The 20,522-nt window shown below is 42.5% G+C and overlaps 1 protein-coding gene and 1 pseudogene across 2 annotated transcripts in view; both read right to left on the minus strand.

The window, feature by feature from the left end:
* The window catches only part of CLPB (ClpB family mitochondrial disaggregase), a 144,947-nt gene that overhangs the window by 79,230 nt on the left and 45,195 nt on the right, over positions 1-20,522 (minus strand). For both annotated transcript variants that reach the window (XM_090265076.1, XM_090265069.1), the window contains exon 4: positions 12,196-12,299. In XM_090265076.1, the coding sequence (XP_090121202.1) occupies positions 12,196-12,299 (104 nt within the window). The remainder of the gene's footprint in view (positions 1-12,195; positions 12,300-20,522) is intronic.
* Positions 5,990-6,986, minus strand: LOC150018434 (L-lactate dehydrogenase A chain-like; annotated as a pseudogene).

The raw sequence follows: 20,522 nt of genomic DNA on the forward strand, positions 1-20,522 counted from the left end.
AGTGCTGGTTTATGGCTGGAAGACCAGACTTCACTTGAAAATAGTTCTCAAAGATGTCATGCTCTCTGCTGATGGACTGGAAGGTTTCTATTGGGTTAGCCAAAAAGATCGTTTAGTTTTTTTCCCGTAAGATGGCTCTAGCACTGCTGTCATATCAGTGTACATTAAAAAAAAAAAAAAAAGATCAAAATTGGTGAATTTTTGTGTGGCCATTTTAATACTGAAGATGGAAGAAAATCAGCAACCAGTTCGGCCTATTATGTTTTATTATTTCAAGACAGGTAAAACACGACTGAAACACACAAAAAAGGTTTGTGCAGGGTATGGACAAGGTGCTGTGCCTTACCGAACACGCCAAAGTAGTTTATGAAGTTTCGTGCTGGAGATTTCTCACTGGACAATGTTACATGGTCGGGCAGACCACTTGAAGTTGATAGTGATCAAATCAAGACATTAATTGAGAACGATCAACATTATACCATGTGGGAGATAGCCGACATACTCAAAATATCCAAATCAATAGTTGTTGGTGAAACGTGTCTTTCATTTTATGAAAAAAACTAAACAGACTTTTTGGCCAACCCAATATTTAAGAGCGGGACTCCGCTCACCTCATTAATACCTTATCATAGTGTTGCATGGGAGCTGGCACATAGTAGGAGCTCAGAGAAGATTGCTGATGAGTTAAAAAGAAGAATGAGTCAGCATGTACTCTACTGGAGACACAAGTACAGCCTTCTCACAAGGACCCTAAGCCCATCTTCTCTCATTCCCATGAGAGGGAAAGAGGAGAGCAAGAAGGTTGGCCTAGAACTTTAAGGGACTGGCTGTTGACCCTGTGTATGGCCCTGGAAACCAATGTGGCAACCCCTCTGACCTAGGACCCCTCCTTTGAACACAGACTCAGGTGGAGCTTTCTAGAACCCATGTTTCACTTTCACACCATCAAATTCAAATTTCCAAATGTTTTATAAATGTCAATTTTATAGTTTTTTTGAATTAGGATCCAAATCAGATTCACATATTGCTACTGATATTCTCAGAGATGAAAAATAATATGGGAGGTAGTGGGGGAGTGTATGGGGAATACAGAGAAAACAGTATCAGTCATGTGTTAATTGTTGAAAGGAGCTGATGGTACATAGGAGTTTTGATACCATTCTATTTTGTTTTTAATTAAAAGATAAGGCAAACTCTTAAGAATCTGTTACTCTTTCTCTAGACCCAACAATACTCCATTCTGAACCTCCTCTACTTCCCACCTCTCCTAACTCTTAGAGTAGTAACATGCTAGGAAGTACCTAGAGTCCTATAATTACTCTAAGCTCACATTCTTCCACTATCCCTACTCTGCCCCCACCCTAACCAAAGTAGTATTCTTTTAGCTCCAGGGATCCTCTAGGCAGGACTGGCAACAAGAAGAAGGAGCCTGCTCTTTTTGCCTCTCAGACAGTTATGCTACTTGGTTGGCCAAACTTGGTCCCTCGGTGCTCTCATCTCTACACCTGCTTACCTCTCCTCTGCCTTTTGTACAAGATGTTAAAAACTTGCAATAAAAACAAATACAAAATGCTGTAATTAATAGCCAATTCCAAGCCAACCCAGCATCTCTACTAATAAACCTCAACACTTGCAAAAAGAACAATAAATTCTGCCCCTCTCTGGTTCTGAGGTGGTCTCTTTTATACACTCCGTGTGTGTGTGTATGTATGTGGGTAAGTGTGCCTACACATATATTTATTTTCCTTTATTTCCCATCCAGGGAGGGGCAGAATAATGAACTGCGTGCGTCAGGGAAGATGAATCTGAGATACTAGGGAGCAGTGCAGTAAAAAGATTAAAGTGTTATTATTGTTGGTTTTTTTTCCCCCATGGTCCATTGTGACAGCTCGACCGTCATCTGTAAAAAATGTCTCAGCGAGAGATAATCATCGGAAACTCAATAAAGCGTCAGGGGGAGCCTCAGCCCCCATCAATCACTGGGTGCCTGGAAAATTTCAGCCCTCTGTCTCCCTTCCTGCTATCCATATAAATGTCTCTAATATATTTTGTGTGGTGTGTGGGACCCATCCCTGATTTGGAACTTTTGATGAAAAAATATTTATACACAAAATATGTAAATCCGTTAAAGATCACAAGACTAGTTCTTTGCTACCCCATCCCACGTTTTCTTATTTTTATAAATGCATTGAATTTATTCTTTTTAATAAAACATGTCAACTAGTCTATCTCCCTCTCCTAGTCAAATACATATACAGGTTTGGAGGGCTAGAAGAATGAACACAATTAACCTACTGGCTGATACACTTAATTTTGAAGTTGACCAAAAGGCCTGATGGATTGATAGTATGTTGTCCATTCTGGTGACTCTATATTTGTCAGCACTGCTAAGAACTGACATGTGGAACCACTGGCCCTGGAGGTGCAACAAGGCTCTGACAATGATGAGGAAGAGTCAGGGACATTATAAAAAATAATGACGTGCCCAAACAGCTTTTGGCCTGGCAGATTCCCAAGCCTTCCAAGACTTTGGACAATTTGGGAGTTCTGAGTACATACGGGGGGGCACAGAGGCTGATATGGTTGCTGGGTTCTCTACAAGAGCAGGAGACAGTTTGCTGGTATTTGGCATAATCACTTTGCTGCAGTGTTCTTTAGTGCCTCCATCATAGGGTTGTAGCGCGGAGTATCAATAAACGTTGTGCACTGCTGCTAAAGCTATCACCATCATCAGCACCTTATTATCACCTCCCCCTGCTTCTCCACCCTGGTCGGAATCAGTTCCCACCATGCCCTATCTCCTGGGACCTTCAAGGCTTCTCTCAGTCTTAAAGGATATAAAGCCCAAGCATTTGATTGGATCCCAGTTTACTAACTGCTCGTAACTCTCTTAAATGAATCTTTTGCTGTGCAGATGCCTCACCCTAACAAGTTCTTTTTGTTTTTTCCTGTTTCCTATCTCTGAATATTTTGAACACACTCCTTCTCTGCTCACTCCCAAATGCACCCACCCTCAGGCCCTCCATAAAACCTTACACTTCATGGATCAAATACCATTTTATTTCTTTGACTGCTTCAGCCAGAGACAGTCTTCTCTGAGTCTGATAGTTCCTGTTGTCTATACCTCTGACTAGATACTTGCTGAATACTGTCTTGGTCATGTATTCAATCTTAATTATTATTAATTACATTTTTGCTAGCCCTTTACATTTGCATGATGCCTTGTGTTTTCTCGTTAGTTATTTCATAAGTACTTCAATTTGATCTTTATAATAAACTTATGGTATATGAAATATTCTCTACAGATAAGATAATCTAAGGTTCAGACAGAGAACTGTCCAAGGTCACACAGTTAGGTGATGGTCAGCTATTCCTTGGACTCAGTGTTTGGCCCTTTGTTGGTTAATAGTTTGCTACCACTGAAAAGCATTTGGAAGACTGTGTCAAAGACTCTGAAGTTCTCATGAAGTTCCATGAGCATATGATGAGGACAATGATGATGATATAAAAACAGAAATTTATGATTCCTTCTATGTTTTGGTTTTAGGGATAAATATACCATCACTAACTCTCCCAATAATCTTTATTTTACAAAAAGTAGATACAGCCTCTGAGAAGTGTTGAATTTGTTCCAGGTGTCATGGCTACTGTGTTCTGTACACCCATAATACAAGGCATAAGTTCACAGGTGAAGTGGCAAAATAAGGTCTCCTCCAGGGTGGAGGACAGTTCAAGCACAAGGCCACAATTAACACCTGTAGTCTAGCTCATGCTACTCAAAGAGTGAGGGACTGTTAGAAATGCAAAATTTCAGGTTTCACCTCAGACCTACTAAATTAGAATTTCTAGGGGTGGAGCCCAGGAATCTGTTTTAATAAGCTCTCTAGGCAACTCTTATTTCCCTGGAAGCCTCATTACTCCATAGGGCATACATCCTTTCTGCTGTGACTGGGTAGGGCTGGGCACACAGTGGGTGCTGGGTGGTTAACTTATATACGAAGTAGATGAGCTAGGATGAGACTACTTCTTGGCATGCCCAGGGGAGGGGGGAAATATTACAGAGCAGTTCCATTACCGCCAATGGGGACTCCAAACCATCTCCTGAATTCCAGGGCACTTGTTCACCGGTTTGTGACGCGCCAGCTCGCTCCATTCTGTCCCACATTTGAAGACACAGAGATGGGGAGGTCAGCTGCAGCAGGTGAGGACCTGCAGCCCCTGGAGCCATAGGAAGAGCCACACGGACTGATAGGGATGACTATGGTAGGTCCACCCTGGACAGCCAGCGTCTCTTCCCCAAGGAAGGCCCTATGCCAACCCAGCTTCTGCACAACTCATCTTTATTCAGCTGCCACTTGGAGCTGAGACGAGAAGCTGATTTACAGTCTTCTCTGGCCACGTTTCTGCCTTGTTTTATTGTTTTAATTGTACATAAGAGAGGCGCTCAGAGTGCTCGCTTGCATTTCTGACAGCCCCAGACACCCAATGTTTATAACAGTTACTTACAAGCAGCCAGAGGCGTCCCTGGCTGGGCGACTTGTTTTCTGTTACCACTAATTTACTGCCTCCTCCACCTGAGGATTGCGACCCACCACCCATCAGCCAGCCACAAGTGGAACTCTCCTGGAGCGGGCATGGTTGGGGCTCAAGGCAGAGTGCAATGTGGTTAAGATCAGGGAATGAGTTGGCAGAGCAGCAGCCATGATCTCTATGCTCCCTGCCACATGTGTCCCCTTGCAGTACCCTTGCTCAAGCTGTGTTCGCTGCTTAGAATCTTCTCCTTGCCCCACTCTCCTTCACCCTCCAAAGCCCAGGTCAAACTCCATTTCTTTTAAGTGCCTTACTTGCTCTGATGGTGAGCATAGAGTTTCTAGAACCTTAAAAACCACATGGCTGAACTGGACCTTGGAGGCCATATCATCCAATGTCCCAGGGCAAGAATACCCCTTACAGAATCCCTGATGAACAGACATCTAGCCTCTGTCAGTGCCCCTTGAATGGTGGGTCGTTCAGTACCTCTCAAGCAGGTACTGAGTCTGCCATATACCAAGTCAAAACCTACCGTCAAAAAGAAATTCTTCATTAAAGGTCACTATGTTTACATATTATTTCTAGTCATCTTAAAAACACTATAACATAGGTATTGTTATCCCTATGATACAAACAAGAAAACTGAAATTCACTTGCTTAAGATCACATAGCTAGTGATAGCTTAGATGAATCATGATTACCTGGCACTTTTCTCCAGGACACCATCATGCCTCTGAATATGCCACTCTGAGGACTGGAGAGAATGGACAGAATGAACAGTCAGGCCACCAAGGTTTCTACCCCAAACATCTCTACATTGCCTACACCAGCAAACCTGCCCAGAAACACAAACACTGACAAGGGTGGAAGATACTGTGATGTGCCAAGCTGAGCAGGCTCTTTTTTTTCTCTCTGTACAAGGTTTATTTGGTGTTTTAGTTGGTATGACACTTGGATAGTTGGCTGCATTATTTATATGCAGACTTTTCTTTTTACATTATATGGCAATGTACACTAGTCTGATTCATATAGCACACAAAGTAAGATCCTTAACAACAGTTACATACAAGACATGCAATACTGGATTCATACACTGGATCCCAGGATGTGATTGACTGGAAAAAGAAGAAGTTGATCTGGGCAGGTTGGATAAAGGAACTACAAGTTATATAACACACAGTGAACACACATCTAGCTTGAAGGGCAAATGTAGTGTGTGCAACAATGGCAGTGGTGCCTTTGAGGAGGTGGAACTATTTCACTCTAAACAGGTTAGTTAGGGTTACAAAAGATAAGTGCCATCCAGTAGGATAGAGGTGCAGGGTTTTATGAACTATTTCTATTTCTATCTTTAGGATACTGAAGTTTTAGTCACAGATCAGATAAAAGGGACAATACACACAATCTCCAACAATAATCCTGTTGTAGTGTAGACAGTGAGGAGGTACACTTGAAGACTTTACAACTGCAGCTCCTTCTGGATCCCCCAAAGGGTATCTGCACTCTTCTTCAAACAGGCCTTTTCCTCAGGTGTCAGTCACCTTCACAACCTTTGAGATTCCATTCTGTCCCAAGATGCAAGGAATACTAAGGGAGATGTCTTTTTTTATTGCACTGAGACCCTTGATCATGACGGAAATTAGATGCACTGCCTAAGATTCTTCATTATACTTTCTGCTAAATCTGCCACAGACAGTCCAATGGCCCAGGATGTGTAGCCTTTCAGTCTGATCACCTCCTAAGCACTGTCAACCACCTGTTTGTGAACTTTTTCCCACTGTTCCTTATCAAATCAGTGCCTAAATCAGGGTGCAGAAGTCTTTAGAGAGACAGCGCCAACATTCACTCCACTCCACACAAGCACACTAGAGTCTCCCTGCTCCCCACAGACCCACCCACAACAGCTTAATGGGTGAACTGTCAGCCTTTCCCCCATTTGGTAATAGAACCAGGCTGAATGCAGACTGCAATCACTTCCAATAACATGGTTTTTGGGAAAGCTGCTTATCTTCCAAGCCACATAGGTCAAGACATGCACTGGATTAGAAACAATAAACAATTTGTAGTTGGGACTGTATTTTACATTAGGAATCATGGATTTAAAGATGTTCACATTACACTGGACCAAATTAAGATGGCTTTCTTCCTCTTGCTGATATGTCCCAACTGTGATAATAACTAGCTTGGACTTTGTAGTCACATTATAGTTTTTGCCAGAGACAATTTTTGGTGTTCTAAGGAAAAGGCTACTATGTTGAAGATCCATCATCTCTCCCTTTAATTTGTCTTCCATGACACCAACAAGAACAAGTTCACCTGCCAAGTCCTTCATTAATATATTGATGGCACAGGCCATGCCAATAGCACCAACCCCAATGACTATAATCTTATTCTGGGGGCTTTGTTTGTTCTTCCTTAAGAAGATTCACAATCAGCTGATCCTTGAGAGTTGCCATATTGGACTTAGAACCAAAAGGAATTGGGTGTGCATGGTGCGCAGGTGTTGCTGGCACACGGCGTTGGATCTGGGGTTGGTGGCAGCTGCTCTGGTACCAGGCTCCTTTTTAAGAAGCAATGGCCATATGTAAAACAGAAGCATTTCACTAGAAATGGGGCAACCAATTACAAAGTCTCAGCAAGGATGGCACATAACTTTCTTTCCTCTCCAGACTGTGACTGTTCTGAGCAGGCAGAACAAATACACAGCCTCTCTGAGAGAACACAAGGCAACTGCTCCAATGCTGTTTGGTCTCCTTATCTGAATCCTCTTTCCTCTTCACCCCTTAAAATGAGGATAAGTAAGGGACATATCCTCTCACCCCACTCCCTTTAACTTCGTTCCTTGGGCAGTTTCAATCACATCCATTGTTTTAACTCCCAAGCAAATGGCGGTGACTCCTAAAATTCCTGCCTCCTGCCAGACTTCTTTGAACTCCAGAACCTCATGTCCACTGTTCACCCAAATCAGAACTTAAGGTGTCACCATGGGGGCCTCCTTTTCTATCAGTTCCCACAATCCACTGAGAATTCAACCTACCCCTAATATTTTTCTAACATCTATTTTCACCATTCCCAAAGATAACATTTAGAAATCACCATAAATGATAGGTGCATTTGGGGGGAGAGAAGCATAGCTTCTCATCCAATTCTCAAAGGCGGTACACATGATCCCCTAAAAGTCAAGAATAATTGCTAATCTTGCTCCTCCTATTCATCAATGTCAGAATGGTTCATCTAAAATGCAAATGTAAACTGAGCATAATCCTACTTAAAATCCTTTAATGGCTTTCAGAAAACAGTATGAGTTCCCTAGAACTGCCTTATAAAATCTTCCCATGTGGAACCCCAATTCCCTCTCCACTCTTCTTGCTATTCTTAGCACTTTTGCAGATAATCCTACCTGCTGTCACCTACCACCCCATGTCTTTGTATGTGTTGTGCTTTCTGCTTGGAAGGTTCATCCCTCTTGGCCTGCCTGACAACTTCTGACTCATTGTTAAGATCCAGTTCAAAGTCACTTAACTCTGTGACACTTCCCAGACACCAGCCTGCCATGAGGTAGAACTTATCACTAACTATATAAGTGCTACCTATATCCTTTGTACATCTACCTTTGAATTTACAACTTTGTACTGTGGTGCCAAGTCTTACTTGACTGGGAGCACCGTTGAGGGGCTAGACCACGTAAATTCATGTTTGTATTCCCAGCATCTGGCATAGTGCCTGATACTCAGTAAATGCATGCTGAATTACAGCTAAATAAAACTAATAAGCAATTACAGCTGTAGAATACTTTACAATTCACACATCAAATATTTAATCTCTTGATCTACACAATACTAATAAGGTAGACAAGCGATGTATTACTAGATTTTAGGGAAATCTTGCCAAGGTCACAAACCACAACTTGCCACTTCCCTTTAGTACTTAGCACAGGCTGAGGCCCACAGCAACAGCACAAACATGATGAACTTTGGTAATGACTCTATGCTCCAAAAGTGAAGGACTGTCCAAACTTACTGAGAGTGCAACTTTCCTGTGATTTTGCCTGGACACATTCTGGGCAAGGAGCTTGCACTTCTTGTTTTACTCTACCCTCCTCACACACTCTCATAAATCAGATAACTCCCCATGAAAAAGACAGTCCAATCCCAAGAACAGAGAATAACAGGATTCTTCTGTTTCTGTCTACTTCATCAAGGAGAATGATCAAAAGCTGGGTACAGTACCTTGCATACTGTAGGCAATCAATAAATATTGGTTCAATGAATAAACTAATGATATCTATAAGTGGAAAAAGAAAAGAAAAATATGGCTAAGAAGGAGCTAAAGGCTTCGTCTGCTAGGGAGAGAAGAAAGCCCTGAGATGATACTAAAGAAACATCATTCTCTAGCCATAGAGCCCATGAATTTGAAGAGCAGAACACATCCAAACTGATATACCAGGGGAAAGGAGATGAGCTGCCAGAAAACTGTGGTATGCAAAGGTAGTCTGGAATTTAAAAAAAAAAAAAAAAAGCGCAGAGAATGGAAGATCTTGCAAGTTATAGAACAGTGAGTTGATCTAGAATTTTTAAAAACAATTCTTAAACACTTAGGCACTAGTATGGGTTCCCTAGAGAGGACACCAGACCTTGCCAGAATAACCTAACATCCTTTTGGGAAAGGGTTCCTGGGCAAGAAAATATGACAAATCCTAAACAGTTTTGTTTTAGCAAAAAAGCTGAGAAGATCTCTTAAAATTTTGTGAACATGATAAAGAAATGAAGGATAGAAAAGAATAGTTTGGTAGATTTACAGTTGTGAATGTTGAATAATGCTTCAAAATTGTCTTGATCATGTGCTCTAAGGTTCTATACTTTAACAGAATCCTTATAAACATTTTAATCAAACACTAGCATATGCCCTGATCAGTGTGGCTCAGTTGGCTGGGCATTGTCCTGCAAACTGAAAGGTCCCCGGTTTGATTCCTAATCAGGGCACATTCCTGGGTTGCAGGATGAGTCCCCAGATGGGGTGTGTATGAGGCAACTGATCGATGTTTCTCTCTCACATCGATGTTTTTCTCCCTTTCTCCCTCCTTTCCCTTTTCTCTAAAAATAAATGAAATCTTGAAAGAAAAAAAAAAAAGACTGGCACATAAAGTACATGATGGCAGGGATCTCAACTAACTCAAGTGCCTAGAACAATAACGGCTAGACATGTGATCAATAAAAATTTTAAAATTAATTTTGAATAAATGAATGAATCCATAGAAAGTCTATCCACTAAACTTGTAGGCCATACAAAATAAGCAGAGAGACTTAATATTTTTATTTTTATTCCATGATGGATATAATGGCCTTTTTCAGTGTTTTTGTTGTCTATCTAACTACTTATTTACCTACTTACCTAGAATGTATGCTGGCTTATGTAAGAGTTGAAAAAATTCAGGAGATTGACCAAAAAAAAAGGAAGAAAAGAATGAAGCAGGATTGCTAGGTACTGTTGAATTAGACAAGATCCCTGCCATCATGTACTTTATGTGCTAATCTTTGATTCAAATAGAAGGAAAGAGGGAAGGGAGGAAGGGGGAGATGGATGGAAGACATGAAGGAGAAAATATCTATAACAGGTATACTACAGACTATGGGTCAAATCTGTTTTTGTAAATAAAGTTTTATTGGAACATATCCATGCACATTCAACTGTGCATTGTCTGTGGCTGCTTCTGCACCACAATGGCCAAGCTCAGTAGTCACAAGTGAGACTGAAGCGCTCACAAAGCTTAAAATGTTTACTATCTGGCTTTTTCCAGAAAAAGTTTGCTGACCGCTGATCTAGAATATTGACTATAAGCATCAATCTGGACAGAACTATTAGAATGCAAGGGCACAAAACTTGAATGCAGGGGGTAGAGACGGTGCAACAGCAGAGGTTGGACTAGGTAGCTTCGCAGCTCTGAGACTGAAACCAAAAATGCTTACTGAGCCCTGCTGGGATCCTAAGAGCAGGTGAGAAGGCACTCAGATGATCCCTTCCCTTCTTCATGGCCCTGCCCTCTCAGCAAATGCTCCTTGCTTTTTGGTAAGAGCATTTGAACAGAAGATAGAGCTGAGGAAAGCAGCAAAGCTGTGTCTGAGAGAGGAGGACAGCTCACAAGCGAGTCCCCTCATATAAGGCTGCAAATATAGGGTAAGTTTGGTACTCATGAAATTTTCCTCTGTTTGAAACAAAGTGAACATAACTCCTTAAGTTCAGTGGGGACTCCAAGAAGGCCACAAGTCATGGCCTGCATGTGGAACTGTCAGCTGAGGAGGAAAGAAAAAACATGGGCAGATGAGAGTTCAAAAAACCATAAAAAAGGCCAAGATTTAGAGAACATTCAAAAGAGCAGCTGAAAGCAGGTTGCAATTACTGCCAAGGATAGGAAAGGCTTTGCAGAGGAACTAGCGGCAGTGACAGAGCCTGACAGAAGAAGTGGGTTTAGATAACAAGTGAAGAGGTGGGAAGGGCAACTTTACACTGCATGCGGGCAGCAGTGCTGATGCTCTTGACATTCCCCTCATGCTGCCAATCTGAGAAACCTTGCTGGAGCAGCAATGAAAGCTCCCCACTCCGGGCTACCACACTCACATCAGTCTGGCAGCTCTTGCTCCCCTTGGCTGAACCTCCTTCCAGGTCAATGTTCTGACCCTCAGGTGGTCAGCATGGCTGTCTGTCTCCCTGGCATCACTGCCAACTCTAAAGCAGACACTGCTCAGCTGCCCTGTTGCTAGAAATTGAAAGGAATCTCAGCCTCTGTGAGTGGTTCGGGATAATGGGCATGAAGGAGGCCAGTCTAGGCAAGCAAAGCTCAAATGTAAAATACTCATTTCTGTCTGCAGTCAAAGCAACCTGACCTTTCCTTGAACCCACTCTGACAAACTACTCACCAAAGGCAGCATAGACTGACTTGCCCAGATACCCTCCAACAGACTTGTGGCCAAGCCGTGGTAAAGGTGCCCACTGCCTCTTTCTTCTGAGGAAGTCCAAACAACCACCTACACAATGCCCCGCATAGACACTGATGACCACCCATTTTATAAGCATAGACATCGAGGCACAGCGAAGGTCTGATATTTGTCCTGGGTCACACAATAAGTTGAAGGGCCAGTCCCAGAGATAGGACTGTATTTTACATACAGAAGGAGGGAAAAAGCAGTATTCAGAGTAGTGTCGAGGAATTTCTGAGTTGAGGGAAACCAGAAAGGCTGCTTTCTAGTTCTGGGGCAGAGATGTGACTGGCTAAGTTTGCAGCTAGTAGAAAAGGAACCAAATCCAAATTCCATGCAGTTGCTTTAATTATTTTATGGAAACCTGCTCCACTGTCCTCTCATCTGTGGCTCCACAGGCTGAGGTGCTTTTGAGATAACACCAGTTGGAAGTTTCCCCTCACCTTCACCCCATTCATGAAGTCAGGCCTCTAATTTATTCCTCAAGACTTCTGAAGTGACATAAATTATAGAACCCGAAAGGGCTGTGAAGGTCATCTGTTTCAAGTCCTCTGGGTTATCCATGAGCTCCCAGAGGATAAGGGACTAGCAGGCCCTTACTCGGAGCTGCTGGTGGAACTGGCACAGAGCAAGGCTGCCAGGAAGCCACAGGGAGTGGAGTGCTCAGAACAGCAGGGTAGCTCGCACTTACCTTCCAAAGAATGGATTCCCTGCTCCTTGGCGGTCTTATAAACACTGCTGAAGTCATCCCCAAGGTTTGGGTCAGCACCAGCGGCAAGGAGGACCTGCACCACACTTGAAGAAATCAGAAAGACAGAGGTGTCAGAAGCAGAAAAGGCCCAGGAAGTCGCCACTCAGATTCTGGAGCATATTTGAGGGCCGGATTTGCCTCTATTCATGAGTGGTACCATGGAAAGAACATTAACTCTGCACGTGTCAAAGGCAGGAGTAGAAAAGCTGGGTCTGAAACTTCCTGGCTGAGAGGCTCTGGACAAGTTGCCTAACACCTCTCTAAGGCTCAGTTCCCACAACTATAAAAGAAAAAGTATTCAACAATTATTTATTCAATGCTGTTCTAGTTGCTGTTCCAGGTGCTAGGGTCTGTGCCTTCATGGAGCTTACAGTCTTCTGGAAAGGACAACAATCAGTGAGTTGTGATAAAGGCTCTGATGAAAGAAGTACCATTTTCAGTGGGAAACTGAGAGGGCATCAAGATGGTATTTAAGGTACTGAAAACTGAAGGCTGAACGGCCAGATCTGGGACGGTGAAGTGGGAGGACCAAATGTATTTACAAATCCTACAAGCAAAAGAATACAGAGCTCCACCTGAAGAAAGCAGAGCTGGGGTACAGAGTGTAAGGGAAGAACAATGGGAGACGAGGTAGGCCACTGAAGGGCTGAAAGGGGAGGCAGCATGACAACATATGCTTTTCCTCCCCACTTCAAAAGATACATGTTTTAAAAAATGGAAACTATATTGAAATATTAAATTAAAAATGAAAGTCTCCCCTTATATCCATCTTCTTAATCTAACTTCCAGTGGTAACCCCTATTTATAGTTTGGTGTGTTTCCTTCCAAGCCTTTGCTTTTGGAAGAATCACTCTAGTGGCTGTGAGAGAATAAACTGGAGGGAGAAGGACCAGAGACAGGAGCCTCCACAGGGTTGTTGTGAGGTCATATTAGCTAAATTTATAAAGTACCAAGCATGGTGCTTAACCCAGGAAGTGTTCTATGTATGTTAGCTTCCCTTCTATTATGTAATGTCCTGCTAATGCTTTCTTTCCTAATAAAAAAGGGCTTATGTTCCCTATAGGAAATTCAGAAATGTACATAATCAAAAAGAAGAAAACATCTTTGCAGCTTTTCCAATGCATACATACACTTTTTTTTTTTTTTTACAAAAATGGGATCATATATAAACCCTACATAAACATATATACACACAATCATTGCTGTTTCAATTTGCATTTCTTTGATTTCTACTAAGGGTCCACTTTAAAAAAAATATGTTTAACAACCAGTTGTGTTTCTTTTTTCACAAATCCCTTATTGATGTCCTTTGTCCACTTTTTTTCTCTGAATATGTTATCTTTTGCTTCACTACCTTTAAAACTGTTGATGCTCTTGAAGGTATAATTGGCAAAAATTTTTAAAAATTACTCTATTTTAACTATTAAAAAGCCCAAGTATAGTTTCTATTTTTCTCTTTTTAGTTTTATAATACTCGTAAACAGCAGTGTTGATGGTTTTCCCTGTACCACTTGGTTTGAATTTCATTTCCTTCAATAGGCATAGGGCCTGGCTCAATTATTTGCTGAGGGGATGAATAAATTTCAATAGTTCCCATACACACAAACACACAGTCCTCACAGGTAAGTCAAAGAACCAAAATCCATCTCCCATGTAGTTGAAGTTCTTCCACATCTGATCTCACACAGTCAGGTGAGTGTCCTGTATCTATGCACCTTACCTAAAAGGATCCCCTGGCAGACAGCAGGCATTTGTCCCAGGTCATTTATCCAGGATATGGATTAAGATGCCAAAGAGAAATGAAAAGGGTCTCTAAGAGGCTAAAATCCATGTTTAAAACTCATATTTAACTAACAGCAGAGTCTGTTAGGTTCTCACAAGAGGATACAAAAGGGTTGTTATAAATAGGCCAACTAACTGAAGGTTGTGAGGAATAAAATCTGACGAAAAGGTAGTGTGGTAGAGAGTTTAAGAACATTTAAAATCTGGTACAATCTAAGCATCAACATGAATAATGACAGCAATGGATTATAAGCCATTGAGTAAAATAAGATTCCATGAGTCCATATTGAAAATAAATTAGTAAGTCAACAGGGAGAAGGGGAAACGCTTCCTTGCTGTGGAATGACAAGTAATAAATGTAGAAGGAAGGATAAAATTAGAGAAAATTACCATTTTTCAATGTCATAATTATCAGGGATAACACGAGTATCTAGTTTGCATGGCTGTTAATGTATGTAAAGTACTTAGAATAGTGACTGACCAATAAGTGCTCAACAAACATTAGTTATTTCTCTGTACCTGACCCTGCGGTTGGGCTGCGGGGAAGTCAAGAGAAGTATGAACTGAGACATTTAAATTGGGAAGACAGCATGCCATTTTTCAACAAGTACAGTGAGACCTGGGTCCAAATCAAAGCTCTATCATTTACTGCCTGTGGTTTTGGAAAACAGAGTATACCTCTGATATTCCATTTCCTTACCAGAATAATGGAAATAATGATGCTTCCCTTGTAGGTTATGAGGTAAGTATGTAAAACTCCACAGTCCCTGACACATAGAAGGAGTTCTACAAATATAAGCTCTTATCCCTCTGTCCATATAATCCGAGTGATAACATGAGTCTGGGCCAAAGTACCTACCAGATTTGTACTTGATCACCTCCAGGACTCATGCTGGCATATCCTTATATTAAGAAGGCAGCTCTTCTATATTCTAAACAAGTTTGCTTGTTTTTAAAATCTGAGAGAGAAGGATTTGTGGATCTAAACTCAAAGGGACATAATTTGGTTAATCCTCAGCTGTTGTATCCAATCACTATTCAATCTCACCCCCTTCCAGGGCAGGCTGTCCCTCCAGGCAGCTAGTGTCACTAACTGTGCTACCTGGGCCTCTCTAGGTTCATGAGTATTGATTCTATCAGTCTAATTTGCAGGCTGCAAGACGTGTCCAAGCAACCAAGTATGCTGCCCTTGGCCCCAGAGGGCAGACAGTGGTCTGGCAGGATGGGGAGAGGAGAGTGACTAGGCTCAGCCCTGGGGCTGCTAACCCAATCAAAAGGAATGGGCAATTCACTTCACAAACTTGAAGGCCAAAGAGGGTAAGCATCTAGGCTAGTGACTCATTCTGCAACCTCAGAGAAGATTCCTTTCACTTTTAATAAAAACTCTAAAGGCAGCAGCCCTACTGCGGGATATGGCTAGGACTAATGGAACTGTGGCTGCTCAGTGGCCAAGAGTGGCCCAAACACCCTGCCAGATAGCTAACAGGCTTTTCACATAACAGTCATCACGTATATCCAACCTAGAGCTCCATGAGGATCAGGCCCTTCCTAAAGAAACCAGCCTCATCAGGCTGGAGGGCTACATGACTATGGTTAGCTTTGGTGATCAAAAGAACTTCGTGGACCTGTAGGCTGTAGCAGGGCAGAAACAGAGTAGCTGAATAGCCAGGTGAGAGAAAATTAAGGCAGGCCTGGGAGTGATAAGAAATTCATAATCAAAACAGAACCAAGGAACCAGAGACCAGACAGCAGAGATGTGAGTTAGGGAGTTAGAAGCCAAGTCAGAAGGCAAGGACTAGAGGCTGAGGCAGAACAGTAGACCACAAACAAAGCAAGTAGCCAGAAACCAAGGAATACACTGGTACCAGAGGGCAAGGCAAAAGAAACAGTACCAGGAGCAGCAGTGAGACTGAAAATGAAGTGATTTCTGCCTCTGACATTTTTTGCTGAAATAGAAACAAATCCCCAGATTTAGAACTGCTTTTGGGGACGGTGACGTCCATGGGGAGGTTGGTGAGTTGGCACACCTGGCTCACAAGGAGAGCACAGGGCAGGCACAAAACCAGAATCTGATGCACAAAGGGAGGCAGGTACTGCTATTCAAGGTGATTCACCAGAGAAAAACTGTAGCCTCCCCTCGGTTCTGGTGCTGGCAAGCTAGCTGCCATTTTGTAGTTTAGGTATTGCTGCCTTAAGTTTAAGCAGCTGGTATCAAATGGGCTGTGGTGTTGAGCTAGATCTTCATGGTCTCAATAGCTGGATTAAAGTGGGGCAGAGGACACCATAAAAACATCTCCACTCAGAGTAACTACATTGACTACTACACATGTATTCACTGGGCAAAGCCTTGAGAATATCAGCAATTCTCCCAGCCAGCTCAGATGGTAGCCTCTGGTGGTCTGTGGAAAGATATGTCTACCAATGGCAATACCAACCTCAAAGGCTAGAGATAATCTCCAGATGCACTATTTCCCTTACTAACTGGGGAAGTTGGAAAATGTCTATGGCGCAAGAGAATGAGGGTTTGTCCTTCAGTGACTTGGCTCTTAGCAGCAGTACTTGCCTTCCTGTGTGCCCATTAGATTCTGTTCTTATGTCCCCGCAAGTGAACTGGTGCACCAAAAGGACTGGCCCTTGCAAATACTGAAGGTGAAGTTTGTGAGGGATAGCATCAAGCTGTCAGACTGGCAGAGGAGCAGCAACAACACAAAGCTAGCCGTGCTGGTTGCAGGGCAGGCAGGCCCGGAAATCTGGCTAATCAGAAATCATCAGGTCTTGAAAGTTGGTCGGAGGCAAGACGGGAGAAAACAGGTCAAGAGCCCAAGACCTCAGCAATTTACACATGTGAACAGGGATGGTAAGCTTTGATTCTAGGCTAAGAGCTATTTTCTGTCTGCCCAGTTTCTACTGCCTGCTGGTACGGGTATCTATTTTCTCAAAGGTATAGACTGTGGCTAAGAGGAAGACAGTAGTCTAATAATGAAAGCTAACATCTGTATATATTTCTTATATACCAGGTGCTACTTTAAATACTATATACATTCTAACACATTTAATTTTCACAACAATCCTATGGGGTAGATTACACATTAAAAAAAAAAAAAATGCCTGAGGCACTGAGGGGTTAAGTAACTTGTCCAAGGTCATTCAGCTATAAGGAGTGAAGGTAGGATTTGAACCTGGGCAGTCTAGCTACAAAATCCATGTCCTTATCACTTTGCTATATTGCTCCTCACTTCCCTATACTGACGTCCAGATAGTTAACTGTCTCTAGGTGTACTTGGTCTCAATTCAGTTTTTAGTAGCCCAGAAGAAAAATGAAGCAAGGATATACATAGTCAATTACCACAGGAGGAAACAAATAAAAAAGATTATTATTAGGTATATGAAGCGATACCCTCAAGCTCATTTGTTATTAGATAAATTAAAATTAAAATGAGATATTTTAAATTAAACATATTACCATAAGTTAGAAAGCTGAAAAATGCCAAGTGTAGGTGAGGACATGGGGTTCTGGGACTCTTCGTGCACTGTCCAGGGAGAGAATGGTGTAGCCATTCTGAAGCCAATCTTATAATACTTTGTCAAATTAAAGTACCTTAACCTATAGCTCCACACTTCTGCTCCTGAGTATAGATACCCCAGAGAAATTCTTACAGGTCCATAAGGGGCAACACAGGACCTTCATCACAGCATTCTGTGGTAGTGGGGAGTTACAGACAATCAAGCACCCATCACTGGGGAATGGGTAAGTTAAATGTGGTAGATACACACTGTGAAACATGATGCAGCAGTTAGACGAAACAGGCTGGATATATGTGTAGAAACATGGACAGACCATTTTAAAAAGGGTTGATTCCCTTTCCCTTTCTATTAGTCAATAATTGAATCTGACGATTTGTTCCAAAAGTTCATTCCTTCAGGGAGTCTCATAATTGCAGAACTTCTGATTTCTACGCTGATAGTGATCATGGGGACTGAAGAATTAAGGACTCAGTGAAAACAATAAACTCCCTGAGCACTAGCCATCAAATATGACACTCCTCCTGCTGGGAGTATCCCCCTGCTTCAACTGGCTAGTCTTCATTCAGCTTCAGGGATCCTCAGTGACCCAGTAACCAACTCAACTGAGCCTTCTGTCTCCCATCCTGGATCTATGCCCTTCCTCTTTTATCTGCACAGAACCCAGTACTCACCCCTACAGCAGCTGACCCTCATCACAGTGTATCATCATTGCCCTGTTTACTTTTATTTGCCTTTCTTGCTAGACTATTAGGCAAGACGGTGTCTCAACCTTCTTTCCCAGTTCCTTGATCACTGTAAATGATCAATAGATGTTTTCTGAATAAGTACATGAATAAATGAAGGAAGGAAAAATATATAAAATCATTAACTTATTTGGTGGGAAGTGGGGCAGAAAAGTAGAAGGCTAGTGTCTCAGCTCTACCCAGCCTTCTCTCACCAAAAGAGGCCATAGACAGTTAAACTGTGGAAAACCTCCACCTTCCCCTCCTGAGCACCAGCCCCTGCCTGGGCTACAGGCAATCCCCAGACAAAGCTGAGGAAATGAACATGATGATGGCCCCTACATGACAGTTCCCGAGACACATGAAAACTCCCTTTGGAGTCATAGCTCCAATGACACCCATTTTAATTGGTTGTAATTAGACTAGAAGTGGGAGCACATGTAGGAAAGTTGGCTCACAGTGACCTTGATGAGCTCCCACTTTTAGGGCAGTGGGATGTCACAATGCATGGGAAGACAGTTACGTCCATTGAGTTAAGGCTTTCTGTTCTCACTGGCCAGAGGGCCTTCGGGTGATCACATTGTTTACAATAGAGAAAAGAGCAAGGAAATCTGTAGTGTGAGCTGAGGCCTATGCTGGGCCAGGCGCGTGTCAAAGACGGCTGGCAAGCAGCTGGAGTTGGCGAAGCAAGAAGGGCAGTGATCCCAGCTCCAGGTCATCCCCACACAACATTGAGCTTCAGCAGAAGCTCCGCCAACTCCTCCTCCCTCTACCCCCCACATCCAAAGCACAGAGTCACTGTGATGAGTGTCATGCGTCCCAAAGAGAAGACAAAGAGTTGACCTACTCAGCCCAGTGCACACCTCAATGAGGGGAGGAAGCCAAGAGGTCACAGCTCAGGAGGTTTGCTGGCAAACTGTGTCTCACTTGGTCTACTGGCTGGTCAGGAAAGCAGGGCGGCCAGACCAAAGGTAAATAGCATGTATTATATCCAGAGGTCCCATGGCACGGGGGCATGAGCTGGGGGTGAAGAAGGAAGGAAAAGCAGTTTTCTTTTTAAAGCCAGACTCCTTAGGCAACTAACTAAAGAGTATGGTAGAAAGCAAGGTACCTGTATAGATAAAGTAGCCACAGTATGTTAAGCACTTTACACTCACTATTTCAGATCCATATAACCACTTGCAATGAGGTACTAGTCTCATTATGTAAGTGAATAAACTAAAGCTGAGCAAGACAATATGAGTTTCCCATGTGTACACATTAAATAAGCACAGGAATCAAGATTCAAATTAAAGTCTCTCTGGGGCCAAATCTATTGCACATTCCCCTAAACGACACTGGTTCTCATCCATTCAACCATCCGTTAGTCTCTCATGCTATCCCTTAGTTACTGAGCCTCTACTATGTACTAGGAACAGGGATATTTTCAGATGGTAGTTAAAATAAAGCAGATCATAACAGCTTGTTGGGATGAAAGGAAGTTCAATTCAGATGGAGGATCAACTTCAACGGTGGGCCCAGACAGGATGAGATAATTTGGGGCAAGGCTCAAGAAAGGCATGGCACATTAAGCAGAGGGGCATGGAATAGGGATCACCCATCATAGGATTTCCAGGACAACCCCAATTTCACTTCCTTAGCCTCATCCTAAATACCTTTCCATGTCTTTCAATCTGTGGTTCATAATATATGGCTGCCAAACCAATGGGTCAATATGGTTAAGCCCTGGTTATTAGGGATTCTTACCAAAGTATGGGCCCAAACCAGGCTCTCTCTAGACAAATAAGTAAAATGGGGCTGGTTTATCTCTTAGACTTTGGACAAAAATAACAACAATAAGAAAACCAAACGACCACCCTACACTGAGGTAAATGCTATCATCATTCCCATTTTTCAGATGAGGAAACAGAACTACTAAGAGGTAGGACTAAGATTTCAATTCAGGCAGTCTCCCTTCAGAGCCCTTGTTACTTACTATGATGTCACACACAACTGGAGGATGTGCTTCCCAAAGCAGGGACTGCGCCTGATCATCTGCTTCCTCACACACAGGGTATAGTATGTACCAGTAAATATTTGTTTAATCATTTCATTGCTGGGACCTTAGCACTGCACTGTTGATACACACACTGAGTTTTCAGTCAGCTCCTGGGCTTTACTTACTAGAATTGTTAAGTTGGTTCTTGGTTTTAATTGTAGACTAACACCCTCATCTCTGTCAATTTTTATCACCACAGA

This window comes from Furipterus horrens, unplaced genomic scaffold, assembly GCF_987537825.1.
Source record: "Furipterus horrens unplaced genomic scaffold, mFurHor1.1.pri manual_scaffold_2, whole genome shotgun sequence".
In the NCBI taxonomy this organism is placed as follows: domain Eukaryota; kingdom Metazoa; phylum Chordata; class Mammalia; order Chiroptera; family Furipteridae; genus Furipterus; species Furipterus horrens.